General features: G+C 40.5%; 1 protein-coding gene across 2 annotated transcripts in view; it reads right to left on the reverse strand.

Moving 5' to 3' along the window:
- The window catches only part of Hph (HIF prolyl hydroxylase), a 36,613-nt gene extending 12,292 nt beyond the window's left edge, over positions 1–24,321 (reverse strand). Inside the window, exons 1-2 of one of the 2 annotated variants that reach the window (XM_080280045.1) lie at positions 23,711–24,321; positions 7,726–7,990 (exon numbers count right to left, since the gene is read on the reverse strand). In XM_080280045.1, the coding sequence (XP_080136171.1) occupies positions 7,726–7,990; positions 23,711–24,187 (742 nt within the window). In that variant the 5' untranslated portion in view covers positions 24,188–24,321. Of the gene's footprint in view, positions 1–7,725; positions 8,774–23,710 lie in introns of those variants that run through there. The other variant, XM_080280044.1, reaches the window with a different exon arrangement.
- Positions 24,322–25,373: the final 1,052 nt, after the last annotated feature.

Consider the following 25,373-nt stretch of genomic DNA (forward strand, 5'->3'; position numbering starts at 1 on the left):
TTGTAGACTAGTAATTATTCCAAGTAACCAACAGCATATTGGTGTATGTAATTTGCTCCTTTTGTGCTTTTTTGGTGTGTGTGTGTATGTGTGTGTGTGTGTGTGAGATAGCTACCTTTCTTATATATTTCGTCACTATGATATTTCTCTCCTTGTGTTATCTCCTGTATCACGTTCCTTCTCTCAAGCTTGACTCCCGTCCTTGTGCCTGTGTGTGTGTGTGTGTGTGTGTGTGTGTGTGTGTGTGTGTGTGTGTGTGTGTTCCTTATTCTCTTCCTTCTTGTATGCTGTCATGTTTTCTCAGTCACGTACCCAACAGTATCTGTATATGTTACGTGACCATTTATTCTTTGTATAAGGCCTTTCCTAGAGTCTTCTCCAAAGTTTACCATCTATTTTCCTTATGACTGTGTTCCTTCCCCCTGTTTGCTTTTTAAAGATTCCTTTTCCCTGTTAGCTTTATAAAGATTCCTTCCATAAGTATATAGCCCACAGTATGCGTGTGTGCATTTGTCGACCACTCATTCATTCATTGTATACTTGTTTTAGTCGGAAGGTATGTAGGCTACAACGTGTGTTACATTTATTTTCCTTCCCCTTGTTTGCATTGTTAAGATTCTTTCCATGAGTACGCAACCTACGATATACCGGTGCGGTATGCATATGCTAGTCCTTCATTCATTTATTCCACGTATTGGCTAAGTGCATTGATATAGTTTCCTTGTGTGTGTGTGTGTGTGTGTGTGTGTGTGTGTGTGTGTGTGTGTGTGTGTGTGTGTGTGTGTGTGTTATTCATTGCGTCCTTGTTTGCTTAGTTAATATTCTTTTTTGAAGTACGTAGCCTGCAGTATGCACATATACACCTCCATCTTTCATTCATTCCATTTTAAGTGCATTGCGTCATGGTCTCCTAAGTACGGTATGGTGTGTGTGTGTGTGTGTGTGTGTGTGTGTGTGTGTGTGTGTGTGTGTGTGTGTGTGTGTGTGTGTGTGTGTGTGTGTGTGTGTTCGTTCAAGTGGCTGCCCACCTGCGCCCTCCTCCCTCCATCAATGTTTAGATTCCAAACACTTGACCCACCATTTTTTTTTTTTTTTTTTTTTTAAGTCCGCGTAGCATCCTCTCCCACGCAAGTCTTTCCCACCTCCGCGAAGCCTAGGGGGGCAGTGTGCTAGGTGGCATCCCAGGCACCGTAGAACAATGTCTTTAGCGATTTTTTTGCATTAAGACACGCTAAATTCTCTTGTATGCTATATTTATGGTTTAACTTCCGTAAATATGATACGCAGTAACATCCTTTCTTTGGATACCGGTATTAAATTTGCATATGAAACCTTAAATTACTTTTGTGTTATCCATTTTAATACCGACATAATTCCCACTTACAACATACTAGGATGAAAAGAATGGAAGATAAATCGCAAAGGAAAATATATTGCAAAATCTCAATTGCCAGTCGACTTTGAATACGGTGCTAACACGCACCCCTTGCTTCATTTTTACTATCGCTTAACTCGCTCTCCGTGCTATTTTACGTGGCATTTTCCCATCGGCCGGTGTGTAATTTCAGTCCCTTAATCTGGTGACGTGTTTTTTCTTTATTCTTACCACTTTCAAACGATTTTCATCAAAGTTTAGGGAACCATATTCTTGTACGAAAGGGCAAATGAGGCTAGCCATATCTGTCTAATCTTTCCTTTTCGAAAAACTATCCAGAGCTGAATGAAACGGTCTGGATGAAAAAAAAAAAAAAAAAGTGATCATATTGAAAAAAGTCATGACTGAAAAATGAAATATAGCTACGACCGAAAATCAGATTTAAAAAAAAAAAATGTCATCCAATTGTAAAATGAAACAAACCACCGTATGAAATGAAAAATCCCTTTAAATGAAACATGAAAAATGGGATCCCCCCCCAAAAAAAAAAAAAAAAAAATCAACGCCATGAAGTGGTCGTTTGCTCAACCAGGCCACCTGTGCAGCCAAGCCACCTCCCTTCGCTTCTAACGGTACAAACATCTAATCATCACATCTGTGTTAATACCTCGCTTCATCACGTCAGTTTAACACCTCTCTCTCATCACGCCAATGTTGCAGCTCATGGAGCATGCGCGTCAATGTAGAAGAATCTCTTCCTCTCCCTCGTCAATGTAAAAACTATCATGATCTTCCCCACACTGCTCTTCCTTGTCTGATATCTGCCTACAGCCTATTCGGATTTACCCAAACATTTAGTATGAAGGGCTAGCAATTTTAAGCTAAGGTAGAATAAAAACGGTATACCGCAGTATCTGCGAGTGGTATAATAATTTTCGGTATGTGACAGCAGTACCGTATGAACTACACATGGACAAGGACGGTACCGTACTGTAGGCCTGTTGTACGCTGCTATAATTTACTATAAGTTACGATACCAAAACTCCTCGTAAATAATCATTTTAAAAATCTATGCCGCTTAAAGTTTGACGTGGCATTTTAAATTTTTAACACTCTAAAACCGATAAGTACGGTAGGCTACTTTTGGCCTAATATGATAAGATACGATATCTGACCCGTCTTTGATGATGATGATGATAATCCATCCATCATCCAATCTTATGTTGCCCCATGGTATGCGCAGGAGCCCGGGGCGAGGCAAGTTGGTCCTGACATTTAAGATGAGAGTGACCAGCCACACTCATCCCTGAGTGGCAATATATACGTGAGCAATAAACCCCAACCACCCCTTTGATAAACTGTATCGGCTCCATACGATTGGAGCGCCCTAATTACCGGTACCCATTAAACCACCAGGTGCCATAATTTGGTTATATGGTTACCACTCCGCGTAGTAAATGGTTTCCTGGTGTACAGGAAACAACTTGGCTTGTCACTCAGTGTAGAGTCACCCATAGGAAAACGGAAGAGGAAAGAATGAAGGAAAGAAAGACAGAAGAGGGAGTGTAAATCACTCATAGGCAGAAGGAAGAGGAAAGAATGAAGGAAAGACAGAAGAGTAAGGAAGAGAGGAAAGGGCAGACACCCAAAGCGGCACTACATCGAGTGAGTGGATGGTGAGCGCCCCCACCTACCAATAACATAATAATAATAATAATCATGATCATCACTGCTTTAAGTTCTATCTGTCCTGCTAGACTCTTAATCCCATAAGGGGTGGCCACAAATAAACTGTCTCCACATTGCCCTTGCATCTGCCATTTGGCTGCCCTTCCTCTAACTCACACCACCCCCTCTGCATACCATCTCTTCAGCTCATCCTTTGTCTCACCCACCTCCTCACTCACATACACTTTTCTCATTCTACATCCTCTCCACATGGCCAAACCACCTAAAGTATTTCTCTTAACACTTTCAGTCACGTCCACAACAACACCAAAACGTTCCCTTTAATTCCTCATCTATATACCATACCGTAACTTCAATATGGTGCTCATATTTCTACAAAGGGGTGAAGTCAGTGCCCTGATGTGCCACGTCATGCCAGATATAGCGCACAAGAGGCACTTACGAAGTAAAAGTACCACATTTTTTTTTTCTCTCTCTCTCTCTCTCTCTCTAATTTTGCCTAAAACTGCCATCTCAGTCATGAATGCTGGGATGTAATAAGAGATAAGTTGCTACTGGGATACGATGCTAATCATGAAGTAGTAGTAGGAAAAAACTGCAGGACAGTAACCTGGTCTTTGTCACTGAGCTATGTGAAGTAAGCTGCAAAATAATGAAAATCTCGGTCAAGTCTATCTATCTATTGCCAGACGCCATAATCCCGTAAGGGGTGGCCATTTGACTGAGTTAGCCTGTTTGTTTTACGGGGAGGGGCACTAACCCTCCACCAACCCACTTGCTGACACGTAGGCAGCACGTATGATTTGGTTATATGGTTACCACCCAGCGTTGTAAATGGTTTCTTGGCTTCGGTCAAGTCCATTAAATATATACATATACATATACATATATATATATATATATATATATATATATCTATATATATATATATATATATATATATATATATATATATATATATAATAATTTAGCTGCAACAGGATGAAAATCAGGTCAGCGTTTATAAGAAATTTAAAAATAAGCTGCAAAATGACAAAAAATCTGCACCTAATTCATGTAAACAGATTATCATACTGTACTTTGCAGTACTTAGGGACTCTTCCAGATTCTTTTTGGCAATGTTGGTACCGTATTGTACTCCTATTCACAAAAGTAGCCACCAGTTTCATGGCTGGTGCCAATACATCACAGTGCATATCATTCTCCTCTCAAGATATGTAGCCGACAGCTGACGAAACTGATGCTACCACAGTGAGGTGGTTTACACCAAATCCAATTGTTGGAACACCATGAAAACATACAAACTGCACCTGAGGAGGTCAATTCGGACAACTGTTTCAAAGTGTTACCAAAGACCTATCCCCCCACCTCCCACTATGAGCCCCTACTTGAATGCTACTGAAAATATTTTGGCAGAGTACAGTACATACAGTAGTACCATAAAGGTAGTGTACTGTATTATATGGTACTATATGGCTATATGTAAGAAGTGCCAGTCACAAAATAATAATACTGTAATAAAAAAAAAAAAAAAAAAAAAAAATCAGTAAAACAGTTACAGTACTGACTATCAATTTTGTCCACTGTTAAAATGGTACTGCATCGTAAAAAATTATGGCGAGAAAATTGTATATATGATTGCAGCCATTATGCACTAGCTAAAATACCATACAGTTACTGTGCCAGAGCTGTAATGAAATGTACGGTAAACTTACAGGTACTGTATCTGGCATAATTCAGCCAAGCCCTACGTCGCTTACAGCAAAAATGCCGGATATTGCATAATACCCCCCATCAGCTCAATATTCAGCATCAGGCTGGATATTGTGTTACTATCCATCTTGAACATCTATACTAAAAACTTTCCCATGTGTAAAAGATGAAACATCCCTACGTGAGTGGGGTTGGTGGAGGATTAGTGCCCCTCCCTGTAAAACAATTAACTCTAAGCCCTTGGCCACCCCGATTGGGATACATGGCGTCTGGCAATGAATGAATGAATGAAAAAAAAAAGATGAAAATTAGGCATAAAATACAATAAAATAATGATAAAATACAGTACCGGGTAATACAGCACTGGCAGGCTACCGTACCATTTACGAGCCGGTTGATATACTGTACCTCAATGCCACATATTGCACTGAACTGCCGGTTACGTCCTGTTTCTGCTTTGATAGAGCCAAGCCAGCAGCGCCGGATATTGCGTTTGGCTGGATATTGTGACAACGGATAATTGCGAGTTTATAGTCTATAGCCTAAAAATGAAAGACCAGAAGACATTAAGCTAGCTGTAACATTAAGTTAACAGCTACTTTCTCCACTTTAATCATCCTACTACCTACATTAAATACAGTGGGTAGAAGCCAAAAAGGAAAGCATAAAAGCAGAACTACAGTACTGTATTAACTGAAAGCCTGGTGACGTAGAATCGTTGTAAATATTTTGCTCTGCCCGAGACTACTAGTATCATACATTCTCAAATGAAAATTCTCCCTGAAAATTAGTTTCACTTAGTCATTAATTTTACTGATACTGTACAGTATAGTGTTAGTGCGGGTAAAAAATAAATAAACATAAGGATTTTCATACCACTAATTGAGATGAATATTAATAAACCATGTGAATTTCAAAAAAAAAAAAAAAAAAAAAGACAACTCATGCCTAAAAACAGCAGGCTACATGTTTTTCTCCCTCAATTAAAACCGAACTTGATCATTCGCCTTCAGACAACAGCAACACTGCAACTTAGCATGACACAGTATAAACTCCATTACAGTATTTTACCCACTGATCCTTGAGATACCATAGGGTAAGTCAGCTGCAGTTTTTTTTTCCACTTTTAACTTAATAGATCACCATCAGATAACAGCAAGTGTATACTGGCCTGATAACAGTATGGTCTCATATACATTAATCATTATGACAGAGTTACCACAAGACAGCACAGGTGCAAGCGAAGGATGCCACTGTTTAGCCAAGGATAAGGGGTGTCAAAGATATTGTATGGTATATACCAGTGCAGTAGGTAAATTTAACCCAGTCTTGAAAATTTAGTCAACTTCCCAAATTTAATCCTGTGTAACTGCCACATACTTTACTTTTAGCCGTGGTATCCTTCTATAATGGAAGGTGTGCAGAACTGGAATGAATATTCAAGGCAACAAAAATTTACTGCCCTGCTCCTTTCTCTGCTGCCACATTAGCCTATCGTAAGTACTGTTATTGCATGCTAGAAAATATAGAAAATAAATCCCAAATAACACCATGTATTTCAAGTTCACTCACTATTTCATGACATCTACCTATCCTAAAATGCAAGGAAAAGGGTCCAGTATTATGCATAGTGGCTACCTAACTGTACGGTACAAAAAAAAAAAAAAAAAAAAAAAAAAAAAAAAAAAAACTGCTGCATTTTCAATTCCACAACAGTACTGGTAGCTTAATAACACTACCAACCTAATTTCTCATATTTGTACTATACTGTATTATATGTACTGTATCAATCACTTAATATTTACCAGCTTTAACTACTCTTTCCTATTTCCATAAGTATATAACTGTAGCTGGTTAGTGGAGTATTGATTGGGGGGGGGGGATTGGGAAGTTATGTTTAGTTTGGATGGTTTCTACAATTACTTCCCTTCTGGCAGGATGGTTAGTGGTATCATATTAGATCCAAACAATATCACTGTAAATCTAAAGAAATGCATGGTTAGATGTACCAGTATGCAATGATCTGGTTATGTACAAAGCAAGCTAAGGTATGTCCAAGGGATGCTCCAGTTTGGTACGAAAGATGTCACTTTCCGATAATATGACGTCAGATAATATTCTCGAAAATGGGGATTTTTCCTAATTACGGTAAATGAATGTCAGACAATCATACCGCAATATAAAAAAAATGCTGTATGAAAATGGTTGGGTACAGTAATTAATATGAAAAATTTATCCTGCACGTGTATTCTAAGGTGGGGGGAAAAAAAAAAAAAAATTGCATGGGTCTTCCAATGCTCTTAACTGTATTCCTTAAGAAATGACCTTTTTTTTTTCTAGCAAGGTGCAAAGTTTTAGCAGCCTATAAGCTTAAAAATTTGTAAGATATTATAGGCTACCATACTATACTGCATAATCATTTCCAGAGCCATGTTAATTTGCAAGATACAAAATACTGTAGGCCTATATTGTCAGTGAAAAACAGTGATCTGTTGTATATTCCACATATATTTCCACTATGTTCTTCAGTAGCTACTGTTTAGTCAGTGAAAAACATTATCTTTAGTGGTACCAGGTATGTATATACCGGTACTTCCATTGTGTTCTTCATTAGTTACAGTATGACTTATTCTGTAATAATTAAGTACATTAGCTGTTCCCTTGTAATTATGAAATATTTTTCACAGCTAGCTAAGTACTGTACACAGCCATTCTGTGGTAGCTATATTTTCCACAGCTATAGTTAAATACATTAGCTCCGGTAGCTATGACATTTTACACAGCTACATTAGCTCTGGTAGCTATGACAGTTAGACATTGGCTCTTCTCTGGTAGCTATGACATGCTACACAACTATAATTAAGTATAGTACATAAGCTGTTTTTTAGTAGCTATGACATATTTTACACAGCTAGTTAAATACATTAGCAAACGGCACCCACACTCACCAAGGAAGTCATCGACGACGCAAACACCGTACTTGTTGAGGTCGTTAATGATGATTGCCATGACACCAGCAAACCACTCTTGACTGTAGCCCCTCTCCTCCAGGGACTGAGAGTCAACACACTCTCGCACATGGAATAGGGGTGGAGTTTTGGGCTGGTGCTGTTGGGATGATTCCATGGGGCTTCCCAAGTCTATAGGTGTGCTGTAGTCGGCTACAGGGGGGGATCTCCGCCTCCCTCTCCCTCCTACACCCATTCCGCTGCCCTGAAATGGTTGGCTCTCATGACTCATACTAGCTTGTGCCCCCCCTGTTGCAAGGGCCTCCAACACCGCCTGATCGAAGGAGAAGTTTGTCTTTTTGCCAGGCCATTTTGCCTTCTTTACCTCTCCTCCCCTGGAACTTTCATACACAGCACCGTTTTTAGACTTACAGACCTGCTTGTGCTGCTTCCAGTGCAGCTTCTGGTGGTCTAGGTTACAGTACCAAGCATTCTTACATCTACTACACACTTTGAGTTGATCATCCTGGCAATTGCACAGTGCACAGACTCTAATGTTCACCCCATTGCTCATTCTTCTGGCACCACTCAGAAGTCTGCTATCAAAAACAAAGTGTTCTTGCGACACAGTCGTCATCAGTTCACTTCTGACTCGGTACAACACTAATCGTTAAAGGTTAGTTTAACTGATATAACGTTAGGCTATTTCAAGTGGCTTATGGCTCCCTTGTATGATTGGAGGGGCATGGCAAGGTTACTGGTAATGTCACTTGCCCTCGGAGCACTTTTACACAAAGTTTGCAAACTAACCCGGTACCAGTTGCTTTCAAATGTCAGTGTTCTTCACAGGTAGTTTGGTGGTGGTGTGGGAGGGTGAATGTGACAGCTCTGGATAGATGTGGTCTATCCCCGCCTGCCATCCAGCCTTGTCCTCGGCCCTTACTCACATTACACTACGCATTATCTTGCTCCCCGCGCCTCCCTCGTCACAGTCATATCACACAGTTTCATGGTCCCCCCTGAGCTGATACAGTACGTGTCCGAGCACTGATAAAGAGTGGAGTGAGACGAGGTGAGTGTGAGGTGTGTAGGCTGGCTTGTGTCTCACACACTCAGCTGTTACCCTACTACCTGTGTTATCTAATTCCTCGCTCACGTATCCTTCAAATTTTTATTTCGGTTAAAGTTCCTGTATATCACAAAAAAATAATTATACTGGGATATGTATAAATATACTGTGAAATAAATATGCATCACATATACATTACAAGTGTTCTTTGTAATATGAAAATATTGACGAAAATCCACTGTACAGTAACTCTTTAGAGTTGCCAATCGCACATTTAATCGAGCTCAGTGGGAGCTTATTTCAAACCACAATAGCCAATATGTACAGCTAACAGTACATTGATGACTGAGTGCTACGTATACGGTATCCAGTTGGTGGTATGAACAGTTAACTTAAAATAGCACAAAAAAAAAAAAAAAATCGGTAAAATACAACATTCATAGACGATGGAAACTCGCAAGAGTAATGGGTGCTGGCAGCAAGCACCACAAGCTCAGAATGGTTGAGGATATTGCATAGCTAGTGCTTGAGCTGCAGCTTCGGGAAATTTACTCTATACTGATATACTAATGCTCCGGAACTCTGTGATCCATGTTAGCCAAAATATAGCTGCGTACAATAATAATATAACCGATCGATAATGGTCCCATATTTCCCCAGTACATTAACCGTAACAGACTGCCTGTGTTTGTAGCTGATTCACTCACTCTACTATTTGTGTAAATTGTTTACTACATAGCCTGCCATTCATTGGCTGATCACGCCTGTATAATTATTTGAGTGAGTTGCTGTTCGAGAGCGGGGCATTTTCGCACCTTTGGGAGACAGACAAACCTACTTACGATTTCCGTGTGATCGACACAGCTTTAGGCCAACGTATTGCAGTACACCGAGCTAGCATTATAGTACTACCCTTGGGCAACATTGCTATAACACAAGTTAACCTACTGACTCCTATCAGTCATATTCATGCAGCATCGCGGATGTATGTTAAAGTCCCATGTTTGTGATATTCATGAAACCTTTGATGAAAGATAAGTATTTGGTTTCTCGCTGTCGAATGTGCTCTGAAACGTAGTATGCAGGCTGACTATATCTACCCTTTATAATCGTTTCGTAAATGTGAGGCATGAGGACTTACAAGCAAACACCTCCTTCCAGAGTCGTCTTCCAAGTTGTTTTTGCAGATTTCGCAGAACTTTTTCCTCGGCGATTTATTTTTCACATTACACCAGTCAAACCTCATGTATCGTACTGATGGTGCCTTTGTCTATATTAAAACGGTATAAATAAGTGTATGTTGAGATGCAGTGGGCATAATAAGTCGCTGAGAAAAATGAGCAACAAGGCCTATAATGCAAAAAGACATGCCCCTATCAACAGAGCTCCTTGTAGATTTACTTACATTTGTGTTTTGAGACAACTTCATATGACACTACTTGTGGAATTACCGTTATCAGACTGATCCCAAGGCTATCTATCACCATCCTTGTACAAGCCACCTTTTTGTCTGATATTACCTAGTAGTCCACAAACCTTGTCATTAATTGCGAGATATTACTCCGTTAGACATTTTCTCAGGAATGCAGTATTACTGTTTATTAATTTTAAAGTAGCGTTTCGTTCTTTGGCAGCCTTATTTCTTGTAGGTCAATGTTAGAAAAAGACAGTGATACGGCTCTACATTCTTTCCACACCTCTTCTCTGTGACTAGCATCATATTCTGTAAATTTATTGCTACAACTTGGCACTGAAGAGAGAGATGTGGCACCTTTACGCCTAGTTAAAGTGAAAAAGTATACTTCCTATATTATTATTCACCCTCATACAATATACGTAAAAACATCCCTTCCTAGATAATACCCGTCGATCTGTATATACCAGCTCAGGAATATCATTCATTGAACTACACCACTCTGCCCATGACTAAAATGTTATTCGCCTAGTCTCACCCATTCATTCTTGTACTATGCTGTGTACTTACTGTAGTTATTTAAGTTACAGTAATGAAGGTATATCCCTGTAGAAACGAGTTAGTTATACTTGTTATAGACGACTGACCATAAATGGGTCGAAAGGAGCTGGGTTAGGTTTGGGACGTGATTTATAAACGTTCGTAAATAAGAGTGAACTGTTAAAGGACTGCACATCCTTCTTCAAACCACAGGATAAACAAGTCTCTAAGTCAACTATTATAAAAAGTCTTGTTTTTGTATTTCCACACTAATGTCACTGATTTGACTGTAGAGTGTTATGAGTGAAGACAGACGTGTATATATATATATATATATATATATATATATATATATATATATATATATATATATATATATATAACAAGCAATCTTATTATACACATACCAAGCTTAGTTGAAAAATACAGCTTGAGCTGTCTGGATTATAAGCGTGTTGCATAATGTGAACCACTCGTTTTTTCTTGCATGTATTTCCTAACACCTTGAGACCTACTTGATTTCAACAGTGGTGGGAGTTTTAGGAAAACTGGACTGGTCTTTGCATCATATTCTAGGTGGCATTGCACGTTTGGTAATACACTGGAAATTTGCATCTGACAGTAGTGAAAGATAATGGCCAACTACGCCTTCCTGTTACTTGAAATACAAAATACGGCACATAAGACCCTGATCTAAAGGTGACATGAGCCTAGACATGACGTTTGTTTGTTCTAGGGCAAATGATTGTTTCCCTTCCGTGTTACACAACTATAGACTCCACTCTAAAGCAATAATCGGTACCGGTACCCTGTTTCCCCCCCCTTTCAGACAAATCCATGAGCCTGTGAATGTTCTTACCTACACCACTCCCACCTACTTACCGGTACACCACCCTCTCATCCACATTATTCACTCACCTACACCACCTCACCTACACCACCCCAACCAACTTACACAACCCTCTCACCTACATTATTCCCACACATACACCACCCACCCACCTACTAGTACACTACACTCGTCTACATTACTCACCCACTTAAAACCACCCTCTCATCTATAACTCACTACTCTTGTCTACGTTATTCACCTACATACACCACCCTCTCATCTACACCACCCTCCAGTCTGTAGGGTATCCTTATTCTTGAGAGCAAATAAGGCTGATATATCTACGTGCAACGCTGGTCAAAGGTAAATTAGTTTTGAGTAACAGGAGAGCTGATAAGTATGGAGATGTGATGCAATTCAGTGATAAAAAAGTTTACGAGTGAGGTGTAACGGCGACAAGTTTCGTGGGATTTACAGACATTTACAATCGAATTCTCGTCGTAACCAAGGACTTTCTAGATACACAGAGACAGATAGAGAGAGAGAGGGGGGGAGGGAGATGGAAAGATTTTGCATTATTCTTTTTGTCCTTTCAGCAAAACAATAACTTAATCATTTCTCTCGTAACTAAAATCGTGTATATGATTTGTTTCCTGGCTTTGTTCCACCTGCACAAAATCATCACCCACGATAATACTTCCATGCAACTAAGGTATTTATAAACAGTAGGAACAGACATGGTAAGACTGTTATCGTCCTGTTCCTGTGAAAATAAACCTAAGTTAGGACAGGGAATCAATTGTAAGATTTATTAAGGAAAATCCCTATTGACCCCTTTCGAGGTATGCGGGTATGCGATATTATATGAAAGCAGTTCAAAGTATTTTTGGCATATAATTACAAAACACTATGCCTTTATATATCGTAAATAAGTTTCAGAATCCCACGCGAGCCTTGTCATAGACATAGAGGGAGGCACAGACCCGCCATTGCGAAAAACAGTACAAGGTATTACTTTTGGCAAATACTTTTAAAAAATTATAATGAACTATGCTTTAGAGTACTGTTAAAGTTGGAGAATCCCATGCGCGTCTTATCGCAGCGGGAGACGCACAGCCGCCATTGCCGCTGGTCTGGCGCTCACGATGGCTAGCGCTGGCCCTGACGGACGCACGTGCCGCTCTCCCCTCCCAAACCTTGCACAAACTACTCAACCTTCTCCACTCACAAGCTATTTTTGGCATCGTTCTAGCTTAGTATGAGAGCACTGTTCTTCCACTGGTATAATTAACTTCACGTCCAGGGAGCGGTTTCACCCTTGAGTTTTTTCATCAGCTGTGGCGCAGTGTCAGACTTTCTCATACTGCTACTAACGTACGATGTTTTGGCATCGTTCTTGCTTAGTATGAGATCACTGTTTCTCCGTTGGTATGCTGTTATTGCCTGTCTTTTCATAAGCTATAGCGTTATACCAGACTTCCTCATACTATTATTTTTACGTTTGATATTTTGGCATCGTTTTAATGTGAGAGCAATTTCTCCGTAGGTATAATTACTGTAACCACGTCCATGGATCTATTTCACTCTTTAAGTATTTTCGTCAACTGTGGCGTTATTTCAGTCTTCAATACTGTATATACATTTATCACTCATGGTTGTGACGCAGATTTCCGTTCTGTATACCATTTTTGCATTGCGCGATAAGCTTGATTTTTCCTAGAATCATTCTTACATTTTTCCTTTTTTTTTTTTATCTTTTTCTTTCTCTGACCGAAAAGCCTGTCCTAACCAAACAGATTAGCCTAACAAACTAACCTGATACCGTACAAAGAACCTAACCTACATATTCCCGGAGAAAAAAGTGCAAAAATGGCACACCGGAAGTAGCAGTCGGGACAACTCTAGTACTCCAGTCCGGATAACAATTTTATTAAGCCTTCGGAAAACTATTTATCTGTATCTGTCCATCTATTTGTTTAGGGAAAACCACAACCCATTATTTATTTTACCCACCAGAGGAAAACCACGCACCCAAACCGTTAACTCGTATTTAAAGTGGCGCTCAAGATTTTGTAACCTCGCCTCCTTATCGGTTTATTAATCATTTTACATTTCAGTATCATCCATGGTAATGAAGGACACTGACGACAGTAAATCTATATATGTAGCATACACGATGAGGCTAAGGGCAATATGAAAAGTAAATCGTTAAGGAGGGGATGATACGAAGGCCCTTATACCACTTAAAATAAGGCTCTGTGTTGTGTATTGTTATTTAAATCTTATTTCCTGATTTTATGCTTCTTACTGAACGAGTTAATGATGGCTGTATCTAACTCCTCCAAAGCGTTTCGTATGCTGAATTAAACAATTTTATAATAAGTATCATCGGACTGAAGGGATTAATTCACAAAGGTGCTGGACTTAATGTATATGCTCGCTTGTACCAGACGATATTATTTTACTAATGACAAACGTCCGGCACTGATCGGCATTTCACATGTAAATTGCAGTCCCATGGACTTGGTCATTAGCAGCATTAAACATGCTCTTGCAAAGCTTTTAGATTCGTTTTGAAATTAAAATCATGCTGTTGTAAATCTGCCAAGTCGAGATAGATGATGATGAGACTGTAGTTATCTTTATTACTGCAAAGAATTCGTAGACGTGACTGGGTGGCTCCACTCCGGCTGCAAATTTTTGTTCAGTACCATTTTTGCACTACACTCTGTGTTCAGTAGTCCAAGGATGGTCATTCTATTTTTGTTCTTTTATTTTTACCCTAACCTAACAACCTATCTTATCCTGACCTGACCTAACCTAACAGATTAACTAACAACCCAACCTAACCTGACACAAAGAAAACAAACCTAACCTAGCCTACACTTTCCTGGATAAACAAAAAGCAAAAAATGGTACACAACGGAAATCAGCTGCTCGGTTATACAAACACCCCTCTGTCCCCTCCCTGTCCCCCGAAAGGAAGATAAAAACCCTTATTATAGTTAGCATGTCTTAACGCCTCTTCCTTAGCTATTTATATTTATTGACCCTTGATATTTATTTTAGTTAGCATGTCTTAACGCCTCTTCCTTAGCTATTTATATTTATTGACCCTTGATATTTATTTTAGTTAGCATGTCTTAACGCCTCTTCCTTAGCTATTTATATTTATTGACCCTTGATATTGATTTTAATTAGCATGTCTTAACGCCTCTTCCTTAGCTATTTATATTTATTGACCCTTGATATTATGTTACAGGGTATTTATATATTGCTACCTACATAGTTAACATAAATACTTACAATTGTGGAGTCTGATTTATCTCCATATTTTTATCAATTTTGAAACTCCTACATAATATTCTGTAAAATTGGCTGGGCTTCGAGGGTCTTTTTTTTTTTTCTTTCTATATATATGTAGTAATGAAGTGGATCGATCTTAATGTCTGGAACTGTACGTTGTGTGTGTGTGTGTGTGTGTGTGTGTGTGTGTGTGTGTGTGTGTGTGTGTGTATGTGTGTGCTTTGTTTCCATCGACGATTTTGCACAGTAGGAAATTATTAGATAGAGCAAAGGGTGAAGGTAAAATGTCACTTTCTCTCTAGGAAAAATTTTAGAGCAAGTTTTCATGGTGTAACTCTCTCTCTCTCTCTCTCTCTCTCTCTCTCTCTCTCTCTCTCTCTCTCTCTCTCTCTCTCTCTCTCGGAAAAATGTTAAGAGCAAGTTTTCATGGTGTAACTCTCTCTCTCTCTCTCTCTCTCTCTTTCTCATTTCTTTCCTACTCCGGGTGACGTGTGGACATACATGCAGCATACACTGGTAGCCTTTGTGAGAGTACTTGTTTGGAAAGAGGACAGTAGAATTGGGTAAACATGAAGGATAGGACTGGATATACGCCTTGCGGGGAAGAAGAGGATTGGATAAGCGCTCTGTGGATAATATTAGGTTTGGATGAACATTAATAGGATTGGATGTTTTGTGTGGGATAAGGCTGATGATTGTGATAAATATGAATAGGATTTAACAGAAGTAGATAAACGTATTGCAGGAAAGAATGGAACTGGATAAAGATGACCAGGATTGGATAAATATGAACAAGATTGGATAAACGTATTGCAGGGAAGAATGGAACTGCATAAAGACGAACAGGATTGGATAATATGAACAGGATGGATTGGTTGTTGATGAAGAATAGGACTGGATAATTATGAACAGGGTTGAATAAACATGAAGAGGATTGGACGAACACGATCATGATGGAACAAATAAGCAGAACATACGAACAGGGCTGGATAAATATGAACAGGCTTGGATAAATGCCTTGTGTTGATGGGTGGATGAACAACAGCGTGATGGGGCATTGGGTATACTGCATGATAAGGCGAGATCGTGGGGAGGGAAAAGTGTACGTGAGTAACGCCACATTTCTCTTACAACACACATACACACACACACACACACACACACACACACACGTGTCTACCCTGATAACACCTTCCTCCTCTCACCTTTTCATCCTCTCTCTCTCTCTCTCTCTCTCTCTCTCTCTCTCTCTCTCTCTCTCTCTCTCTCTCTCTCTCTCTCTCTCATTTTCCGACACCCTTTACGAGTATTTCTTCCTTCTCAAGGTACAATTTCATTATGTCGATCATTATACTTTTATTGATCATTTCGCTCAATAATTCTCCCTCCCCTCCTTACCTACGTGTGTCTGTCTGTCTACCTACCTATCTGTATGTCTGTGTCCGTCTGCCTGTCTATCCTGTCTAAAACTACCGGTACCTGTGTCTTTCCCGCTCTGGTGTACATTTTCAGACTTTTATTTATCCGTCTGTCTATCTGTCCATCTGTCTTTCCTGCTCACCTATACATATCCAGACTCTGAAAATCCCATAACATTGTTCCATAGCACAACAAACCATTAACCTTCCGCATTTGGTATATAACCTATCCATGTATATACCTACCCTATCTACTGTATCTGTTGTATACTTCATCTATCTTCCTTGTATTTGCCCTGTCTGACTCATTTCCTCTGATAAATTACCCAGAGATGATTCAGTGCCGCGTATCAGACACTGACTTCCTTTTTTTTTTTTTTTATGAATGTGGTGGTTTTAAGTCAAATTGTCGTCAGCATGGAAATTTTTAAACATTATCAGAGAGAGAGAGAGAGAGTCATAAACAAGTAACTGTGTAGACAGTATGACAAAGAAAAAAAAAATCATAAATGCAGATGTACACACACACACACATGCAGTTATGACACATACACACACATGTGCAGTTATATGACACACACACACACACACACACACACACACACACACACGTGCAGTTATATGACACACACACACACACACAATGTGCAGTTATATGACACACACACACACACACACACACACACACACACACACACACACACACACACACACACACACACACACACACACACAAGCAACGGAAGCAGTTCTGAGAAGCGTCAAGTTCCCCGGCATTCCTTCGTCAATGCACCACGGCCTATTTTTAAATCCGGCGCTGTTTGGGTTCGGCTCAAGTGTACCAGCTGCGATAAACAACTTCCCTTGGCTTCGTAGCACTTTTGCCATGATTTATTTTATATTATTTGCGGTATTTTTTTTCCATAATTACCTCGTACCTGCTGCGATAAACTACTTTTGGAGGCTTCGTTGCATCTTTGCCCTAGCGATTTATTTTATTACTTTATATTTTTGCATAATTCCTTCGTACCTGTTGCAATAAACAACTTTGGAGGCTTCGTATCACTTTTGTCATATATATATATATATATATATATATATATATGTACGAGGTTGATAGATGGTAGGGGGATGAATATAGTTTTGAATGGCGAGTTGCTTGAGGAGGTAGATTGTTTTAAATATCTAGGGTCACATGTTGCTGTGGATGGAAGAATAGATGCAGAAGTGAAGTTTAGAATAAATGAAGTAGGAAAGGTGCTGGGAGGAATGAAAAAAGTGTTTAAATGTCGTTCGCTTAGAATGGATGTAAAGAGAAGGCTGTATGAGGGTGTTGTGGTACCGACTGCGTTATATGGGGCTGAAACATGGAATATGGGTGTAGCAGAGAGGAAAAGTTTGAATGTAATGGAGATGAGATGTCTGAGGAGTATGTGTGGAGTGACGCGTATGGATCGAGTGCGAAATGAAGAAGTGCGAAGGAGAACTGGAGTTGTTCGGGAGATGGCTGGTAGAGTTGAGCAGAGGGTGTTGCAATGGTTTGGGCATATGGAGAGAATGGATAATGAGCGATTGGTGAAAAATATAATAGATCTGATGTGAGAGGTGTAAGACTGAGAGGAAGACCACGAATAGGATGGATGGACAGTGTGAAGAGAGCGCTGGATGCGAGAGGGATGTCTGTTGAGCAAGGAAGAGTGGCTGTGCGTGACAGAAATAAATGGAGAGAAATTGTGAATGAATAAGTGATGACGCAGCCCTGAGGGGATATTCTCCCGCATTTGGTCTGATCAGCTAGTCAGGTCAGGTGCGGGTAAGGGGATGGGTCTGTTATGATGTGGCAGGGGTAAACCAGTTCTGCTGTCGGGCCCTGCTGTGGATGTCACAGCTTGCATTGCGCAGTTGACCCTTGTGCGGTGTGATGCGGTGAGGATCTGTCCGTTCTCCCCTTTGGGGCTAAGATGCGAATGAATGTTTTTGAATGGATGAGTAAATGGAGAGTGAGTCGTCCTGTCTCGGCTACCTCCCTTTCCTTGGGGGAAGCAGCCTAGGTATATAGATAGATAGACGTACCTGCTTCGTTAAACACAACTTTTCGAGGCGTCGTAGCACTACTGGCTTTGCGATTTATTTTATTTTGCTGATCTTATTTTATTTTATTTTTTTTTTTGCATAACGCCCTATTTCCTATTAGCAGCTGCGACAAACACAACTTCTGGAGGTTTCGTAGCTATTATAGTCTTAGCGATTTATTTTGGTTTATTTTATGTTTTGCATAAAGCCCAGATATTACACCTTAAAATTCATGTTATTGATATCCTTAATATCGACAAAGTTTACATTAGTTCAAGAGAATTCTGAAGTGTAATATGCAGACTAGATCGCCAAGGAAGAGGTGTTACGGACGCTAAGCCAAGAATACGACCCAGCTACTACTTCCTTCCTCGTTTTCAGGGCCGTACTTTCCACGGCATTTGGGATTCCTTAAAGCCTCTTCCTTAGCGATTTACTCTCCGCGTTGAACCTCTTATTAGTTTGTATGTTACTGATGGAGACATATATAGATATTAATTGATATAAATGCCATACAGAAGAATGAGAAGATAGGCGAAATTCCGGTAGATTGATAGATAGATTGGCTGATAGATAGGCAGATATGCGGTCGGTAGGTAGACAGATGGGTAGATAGATAAATATGTAGAATGACAGATAGATAGGTAAGTAGACATATACATACAAATAGACAGACAGATATATGAATAATGTAGGTAGACAGATAGATACTGATTGATACCTGTAGACCGAACTGATAGTGTGTGTGTGTGTGTGTGTGTGTGTGTGTGTGTGTGTGTGTGTGTGTGAGAGAGAGAGAGAGAGAGAGAGAGAGAGAGAGAAACATGACTTTTCGACCTAATATGCAAAGTAAATTTCTTAAGCAAGCTGGCCGAAGGAGGAAATTTTTTTCAAGTGAGGTCAGACTCTCTCTCTCTCTCATATATATATATATATATATATATATATATATATATATATATATATATATATATATATAAAATATACAAAAGGTAGAGGCTGAGAGAAATATATAATAATAGATAATATATTAAGTGTAATTATTGGTTTTCTCACTATTAGCATTAATAATCGGATCACTGTTTATTATTATTATTATTATTATTATTATTATCATTTACTATTATTATTATATTACCGGTATTATTTATATATTTTTATTGTTAAGTTATAATTGTCAGTATCAGTTCTCTAGACCTTGAGGCTTGAGTTTCCTACCATTTATAAGTAAAATGTGGGCGTAGGTGTGGGTGTGGGGAAGGGGGAGGGGTAGTGGAGGGGAAGGGGAGGGGTGGGGGAGAGAGGAGGGGAAGAATAGATGTGGGAGAGTGAAGAGGAGAAGAGGGGGCGTGGGGGAGGGGGGAGAGGAGTAAGAGGAGAATAAAATGATGTGGAGGGAGAGGGTAAGAGGAGGTGTGGGTGTTTGGAAGGAGGAGAGAGGATAAATGTGGGTGTGGGAAAAGAAGGGGGCATAAGGGATGTGTGGGTGTGGGAAAAAAGGAGGAAAGGGAGGAAGTAAAGAGTGTGTGTGGGTGTGGGTGTGGGTGTATAGGACGGGAATAAGAGGGGGTGTGGGTGTGGTTGTGGGGGAGGGGAGTGAGAAGAGGGGTGTTGGTGCAGGTGTGTAGGGGAGGGGAGGGGAAGGGATGGTAATAAGGTGTCTGGGTGTGGATGTGCGTGCAGGGGGGGGGGAGGAGGTTAGAAGGGAGAATGTGTGTGTGTGTGTGTGTGTGTGTGTGTGTGTGTGTTAGGCGTGGCTGCGGGGGGAGGGGGTAAGGGAGGACACCGCCCATCCCGTTTTCCCCTTGCCATACCGGATCCAGAACCTCTCTCTCTCTCTCTCTCTCTCTCTCTCTCTGTCTAATATGTCTGTCTCTCTGTCCGTCTATTTATCTGTCTATTTTCTGTTCACCAAAATTTATCAGTAAATGTGAATGACCTTTGACCTTCACCCCTTCAGTGTGGTGACAGTACCACGGATAAGCATAATTATGGCACTTCTTCGTGACTTGCATATTCTAGGACTGCACTACTGCAACCAGTTGGTATTCAAGATATGAGAGGCTATTTTAGGCCAAGTTGCAGTAAAAATGGTATAGTAACTACACTGCGCCGAATCGCACTTCTTCATGATTAGCATCATATTCTAGCAATGATCTATACTATAACTGCCATCTGTCCACTTAACATGCCGAGTTATTGCATAAGTTAGCACTTGAATATGGTGTTAGTCACGAAGAAGTGCTATGGAGATTATAAACAGCCGCAGTCTTATTCTGTCATTGAGCTACGTGAAATAAACTGCGAAATGACGAAAATTTGGGCCAAGGTGAAAGAAGTATAGGAAGAGATTATCTCCTATTGGCACCTTTTTTCCCGCAGAATAACATTTACGACTCTAAATCCTTTCCAGAGCTCTTCTTTGTGACTAGCACCATATTCTTGTGTTAATCTGTTGTTGCCACTGAGCATTCAATATAAAGAGATGGAAGTTTTAGGCCAAGTTAGAGTAAAAACTGTATCATAACTAGGCTAACTACACTGACCGACTTCCCATCTACATAAATGTACACTCAGGAAACTGTCTACCTGACGAGGAGGGAAAAAAATAACGATATCAGCGAACTGAGTCACGTAGGCACCTGACAAACATTCAGTCACATATACACCTTACATACCTCTGACTAAATGTGGATGTTATTGAAAGCGTTCGGAGAAATCCCTTCAGATGGTCTGGCCATGGGGAGAGGATTGAGAATGCGACTGACTGGAGTGTATTATGAGTAGACGGGGAGGGGGGAGGGGAGTACCAAGGACTGAGATGGAGGGGTAGAGTGGAGAGACATATAAGGGAGTGACGTGTGAGTTAGAGGGAGGGCAGCCAAAGGGCAGAGGACAGGGCGACGTGAAGGCGGTTTGTGGCAATCTCTTAGGGGATTAAGGCATCTGGCAACAGATTGATAAACATAAGTTATTATCTAACAGAACTGCACCCTGGATAAGGCATCAAGCAGAATTAATCATTCACCCAAGACGAGTTAAATAAAGTGAATCATTCAGTGCAGAAAAAATTGTCATTATACAGTATAGCCTCTGAAACTGATGTTAGAACAATAATTGGTATTAAAAACGTCGATAAATATAAGTATTTGGGCAATATATGATAAAGTAACAAAATAGAAGTGCAAATGAAGACACCACAAATAACGCTGGAAATACAAATAACGCGCGCGACCTTCAGCTGAACTAGGGCGAATCGATGGCGACCCGAATACTCCCGACCTCCACCACAACACTGGGTGGAGCTGAGGGTGTGCGAGGGAGCACTGCCTTGTCTACATGTCTCGCAGGAAATCAGTCTCTCCTTCAGTTCTTCTTACTACAGGACAAAATCTCGTCGAAAATGCTTAATTCGAAATGTTTTAATGGGAAACGGATAATTTTGGAAAGTTGAATTACAGAAAATCATGAAAAAATTGTCTGTAGTACCACGAAGGGTAAATGCAGTGAGGTATCTTATATTAGTATTATTTTTTACATGCCTACAGATAAACTTTGTCTTCAGGTATGTATTAACTGTGTGTGTGAGGACAGATGATATCAATCCCCCCCTCCCCCCCATTGAATGAAAAAAAAATGGAGAAAAGCTGTTCGGAATAGGGAGGCTGTACTTACTGTTATTATTATTATTATTATTATTATTATTGTTGTTGTTGTTGCTGTTCTTGTTTTTCTTGTCTCCTAATCCCAGAGTTCATCCAGGGCAATTGAGACCAAAATTACCCCAAATAGAATGGCTCAGGAGTAAGAGGAATTTTACGCAAAATACTCTGACAAACTTCCAGCGTCCAACTTTCCTTCTGTTTTTCCTACTTTTCCCTTCCCTCTCAACCTTCTCTCTCCCCCCTCCCACCAAGAAATATTGGGGTCAACGATTTGCTACCTGTCAGAGTCTATCCAAAGGCCACGACACAGAAGCGATCCTGGATGTCTATATTAACTCATTATCAGCGTTTACGAGATAATAAATTGAATACCTAGAACTGTTGGTCATCGTTGTCGTGGTATTTCTTTGTTGTTAAAAGTCGGCTCTTGCTCTGTCTGCACTGACGTAGACATACATGCACGTGAACGGACTAAATACGCCCATGCATATAATCTACACACATACACACACACACGAACTAATCATACATGCAATGACTACATACGCGTACACATACACTGATTACACACATACACAAAGGCTGCTCTAACTACACACATGTACATATGCATTGGCTAAACGCAGATATACACGTCATTAATCATCATCATCATCAGTCACCACCACCACCACCACCATCATAATCATCGAACCAAGGAATATTCAACACTAAACATGACTCAAGATGGCCAGTATCCGCCATGTCCCCCTTGCATACTTCTCTCTTGCCTGTCTGGGTTCTTACTGGTATATGCTGGATCTCTCTCTCTCTCTCTCTCTGTTCGGACGAGCTAGAGTACACACTGCGTTAGCTCACATACATATGTGAACAAGATTAACATAAATACACACCGGAGCACGTAAGGACACACACACACACTGAGAGAAACAAATAGTTGAACACACCCAAACGCGCGCATACACACACACACACACCTCGTCACGTTTACCCAAGGATATCCTGCGGAGTAGATTGTCTTAACTATAAGTAGTAAGGTCTCCCCCTCTTCCTCTCCCCCCCTCCCCTCCCCTTCCTGACACCTCCCTTCACCTCTTCTCTCACGTACACCACCCCTTATCTCCCTAACTACTCTCTCTCTCTCTCTCTCTCTCTCTCTCTCTCTCTCGATGTAATAATTTTTCTTCATTTCCTTCCTCTACTTCCCACTTCTTCTTTTTTTTTCCTATCATGTACACTTTGACACATTCTTTGCGCTGTTTCCCGGCTATATTTCTTTTTCTATTCACATCTTAACTAATTTGCACGTGTTTCCTAGTTTTGCATTTATTATTTCTTCTCTGATCACTTCCCCTAATTACGTAACACACCCTTCTAGTTTCCTCTTCCTAGAACCACCTGTCCTTATTTCTACTTTGAACTCTATCGATCTAATGTATTCACCCCGATACTTAAAATATACAAGTAACATCATCATCATCATCATCATCATCCCACTTAAAGATGGGGTGAGGGAGCTGATTACTTAGGCTATTTATTACCTTATTCTATTACTATTGTTGGTAATGCACATACTATTTACAAATCAACATAATGCACATATATATAGCATTTATATTCATGGGTTTCATTTAAGGCATGCTGAAGTACTAGAATATATATACTTACCCAGTTATAATTAGGTATAAGGAGGTAGTCGCCATAGAGGTAGAAAAGAGGCATGTTTTTCCTCTGTTGGCCTGCTGTTTTGCCCATCTTTCTCCTTCCTATCAGTATCCTTTGCCGTCTCTGTATATTCTGGGACTCACTCGTTTTATCCTGAGATTCATCCTCCTCCTCTTCCGTCTCCTCGCTCTCTGATTTCCTCTTTTTGTTGGCGAAAAGTGCGGTATTCTCCAAACCCTGAGCCTCAGGAGATACGTTGCTAGGACGAAGATTGTGGCAAGTTCCTGGGAAGCGAAGGGCTGCTACGAGGTGGAGTGGGATGTGCTGGAGGGGCGATGAAGGAATTGGAGAGTCGTTAGAGGTCATAGGAGCATCACTTGGGTCGTCCTGTAGTCGTCGACGCACCCTGGTCGTCTCCTCTAGGATGGGGGTCATTTCGGGCTCACACTGGTCGTAGTTGGGTTCGGTCGTAAGGAGCATGGTTGGAACTACCCACCCTCGCAGTCTTGATCTAAGTCCTTGGAATCACGACCACGTACTGCGTAAGCTCTCACTAATAACTTAAGATATCTTATTCAGGTTTTAAGTTATAATGTTAAAAAACTAACATTTTCACAACGTTATCTTTGGTTGTAATTTGTACTGCGCAGAGGGACGATATGAAATCCTCACCACGGTCACTTAACACCACAAACTTTCATCCAGCAGTCGTAGCTCACTCTAAATAAATCACCAATTGTCCTTTTCAAAAGGTCAAAGTGCAACAGCAGAGGAACTTAGCCTCTAACATATATCAAAGTCATCGGTACCCATAAAATGTTTCTTGCAACACAGCGATAACTCCCACTGTCTGTGGACTAGTCACAAGTTTTCCTGTGTTCAAGGTTAAAGTTCCATAACAGAATTTCCAGTCATGACCGGGAAGCCAAGAACGTGTGTAGCCGTGCGCGTGGCTTGTAGCGATGTGGTTGAAAACAGTGGCCCAGCTGGCATTATAAGCCATTTGAAGCTCCCGCCTCGGACCAGCCATGTTTTGTACACCTGGGCGCCTGCGCACCATCAGCCCCGGCGCCGATGCCATAACTTTCTCCCGGTTTATCTCAATTCTGTACATAAATTAAATTTTCCGTTCGCAATAACTAAGCAGTGTAACTCACTAACAATCCTCTTATATCTAGTAGGAAGGGTTATGGCCAGGGAGCGTGCGTTTTATTTCTGATGTGCATATGTAAAGTTTCAAATAAGGAGTAGCGGCAACTTTACCTGGCGCGAGGTTGACATAACGACGGTGGAGTATTCATAGAGGATTCTACCCAAACATACAAATATATCTCTTCACACCAGTTAACTAGTACCATACATAATTTTGCTTTATCGCATTTTCACTTACTCTAGTTTGGTTGCCTCACAGTAGTGGCATAAATGAAGGCAAAAATATAAACCAATCTGAGGAGCAAATGTAACTCTAGGTAAGTCTATGAATAAGGGTCCCCACTGTAGAAGCTGACGGCTCGGGGAAGGAAGTGCGAACGTGACCAGCCACACATATGTCGCCCCCAACCCAATTGTTGCCCCTACCACACACACACACGCACGCTCAACACCTCACACCTTGCTGCACCACACACCACCGACTTCACCACACTGCCATCCCGCTCGTCTGCAC

This window comes from Coenobita brevimanus, chromosome 82 (assembly GCF_032717465.1).
Source record: "Coenobita brevimanus isolate Jiangsu-jjx chromosome 82, ASM3271746v2, whole genome shotgun sequence".
NCBI lineage: Eukaryota > Metazoa > Arthropoda > Malacostraca > Decapoda > Coenobitidae > Coenobita > Coenobita brevimanus.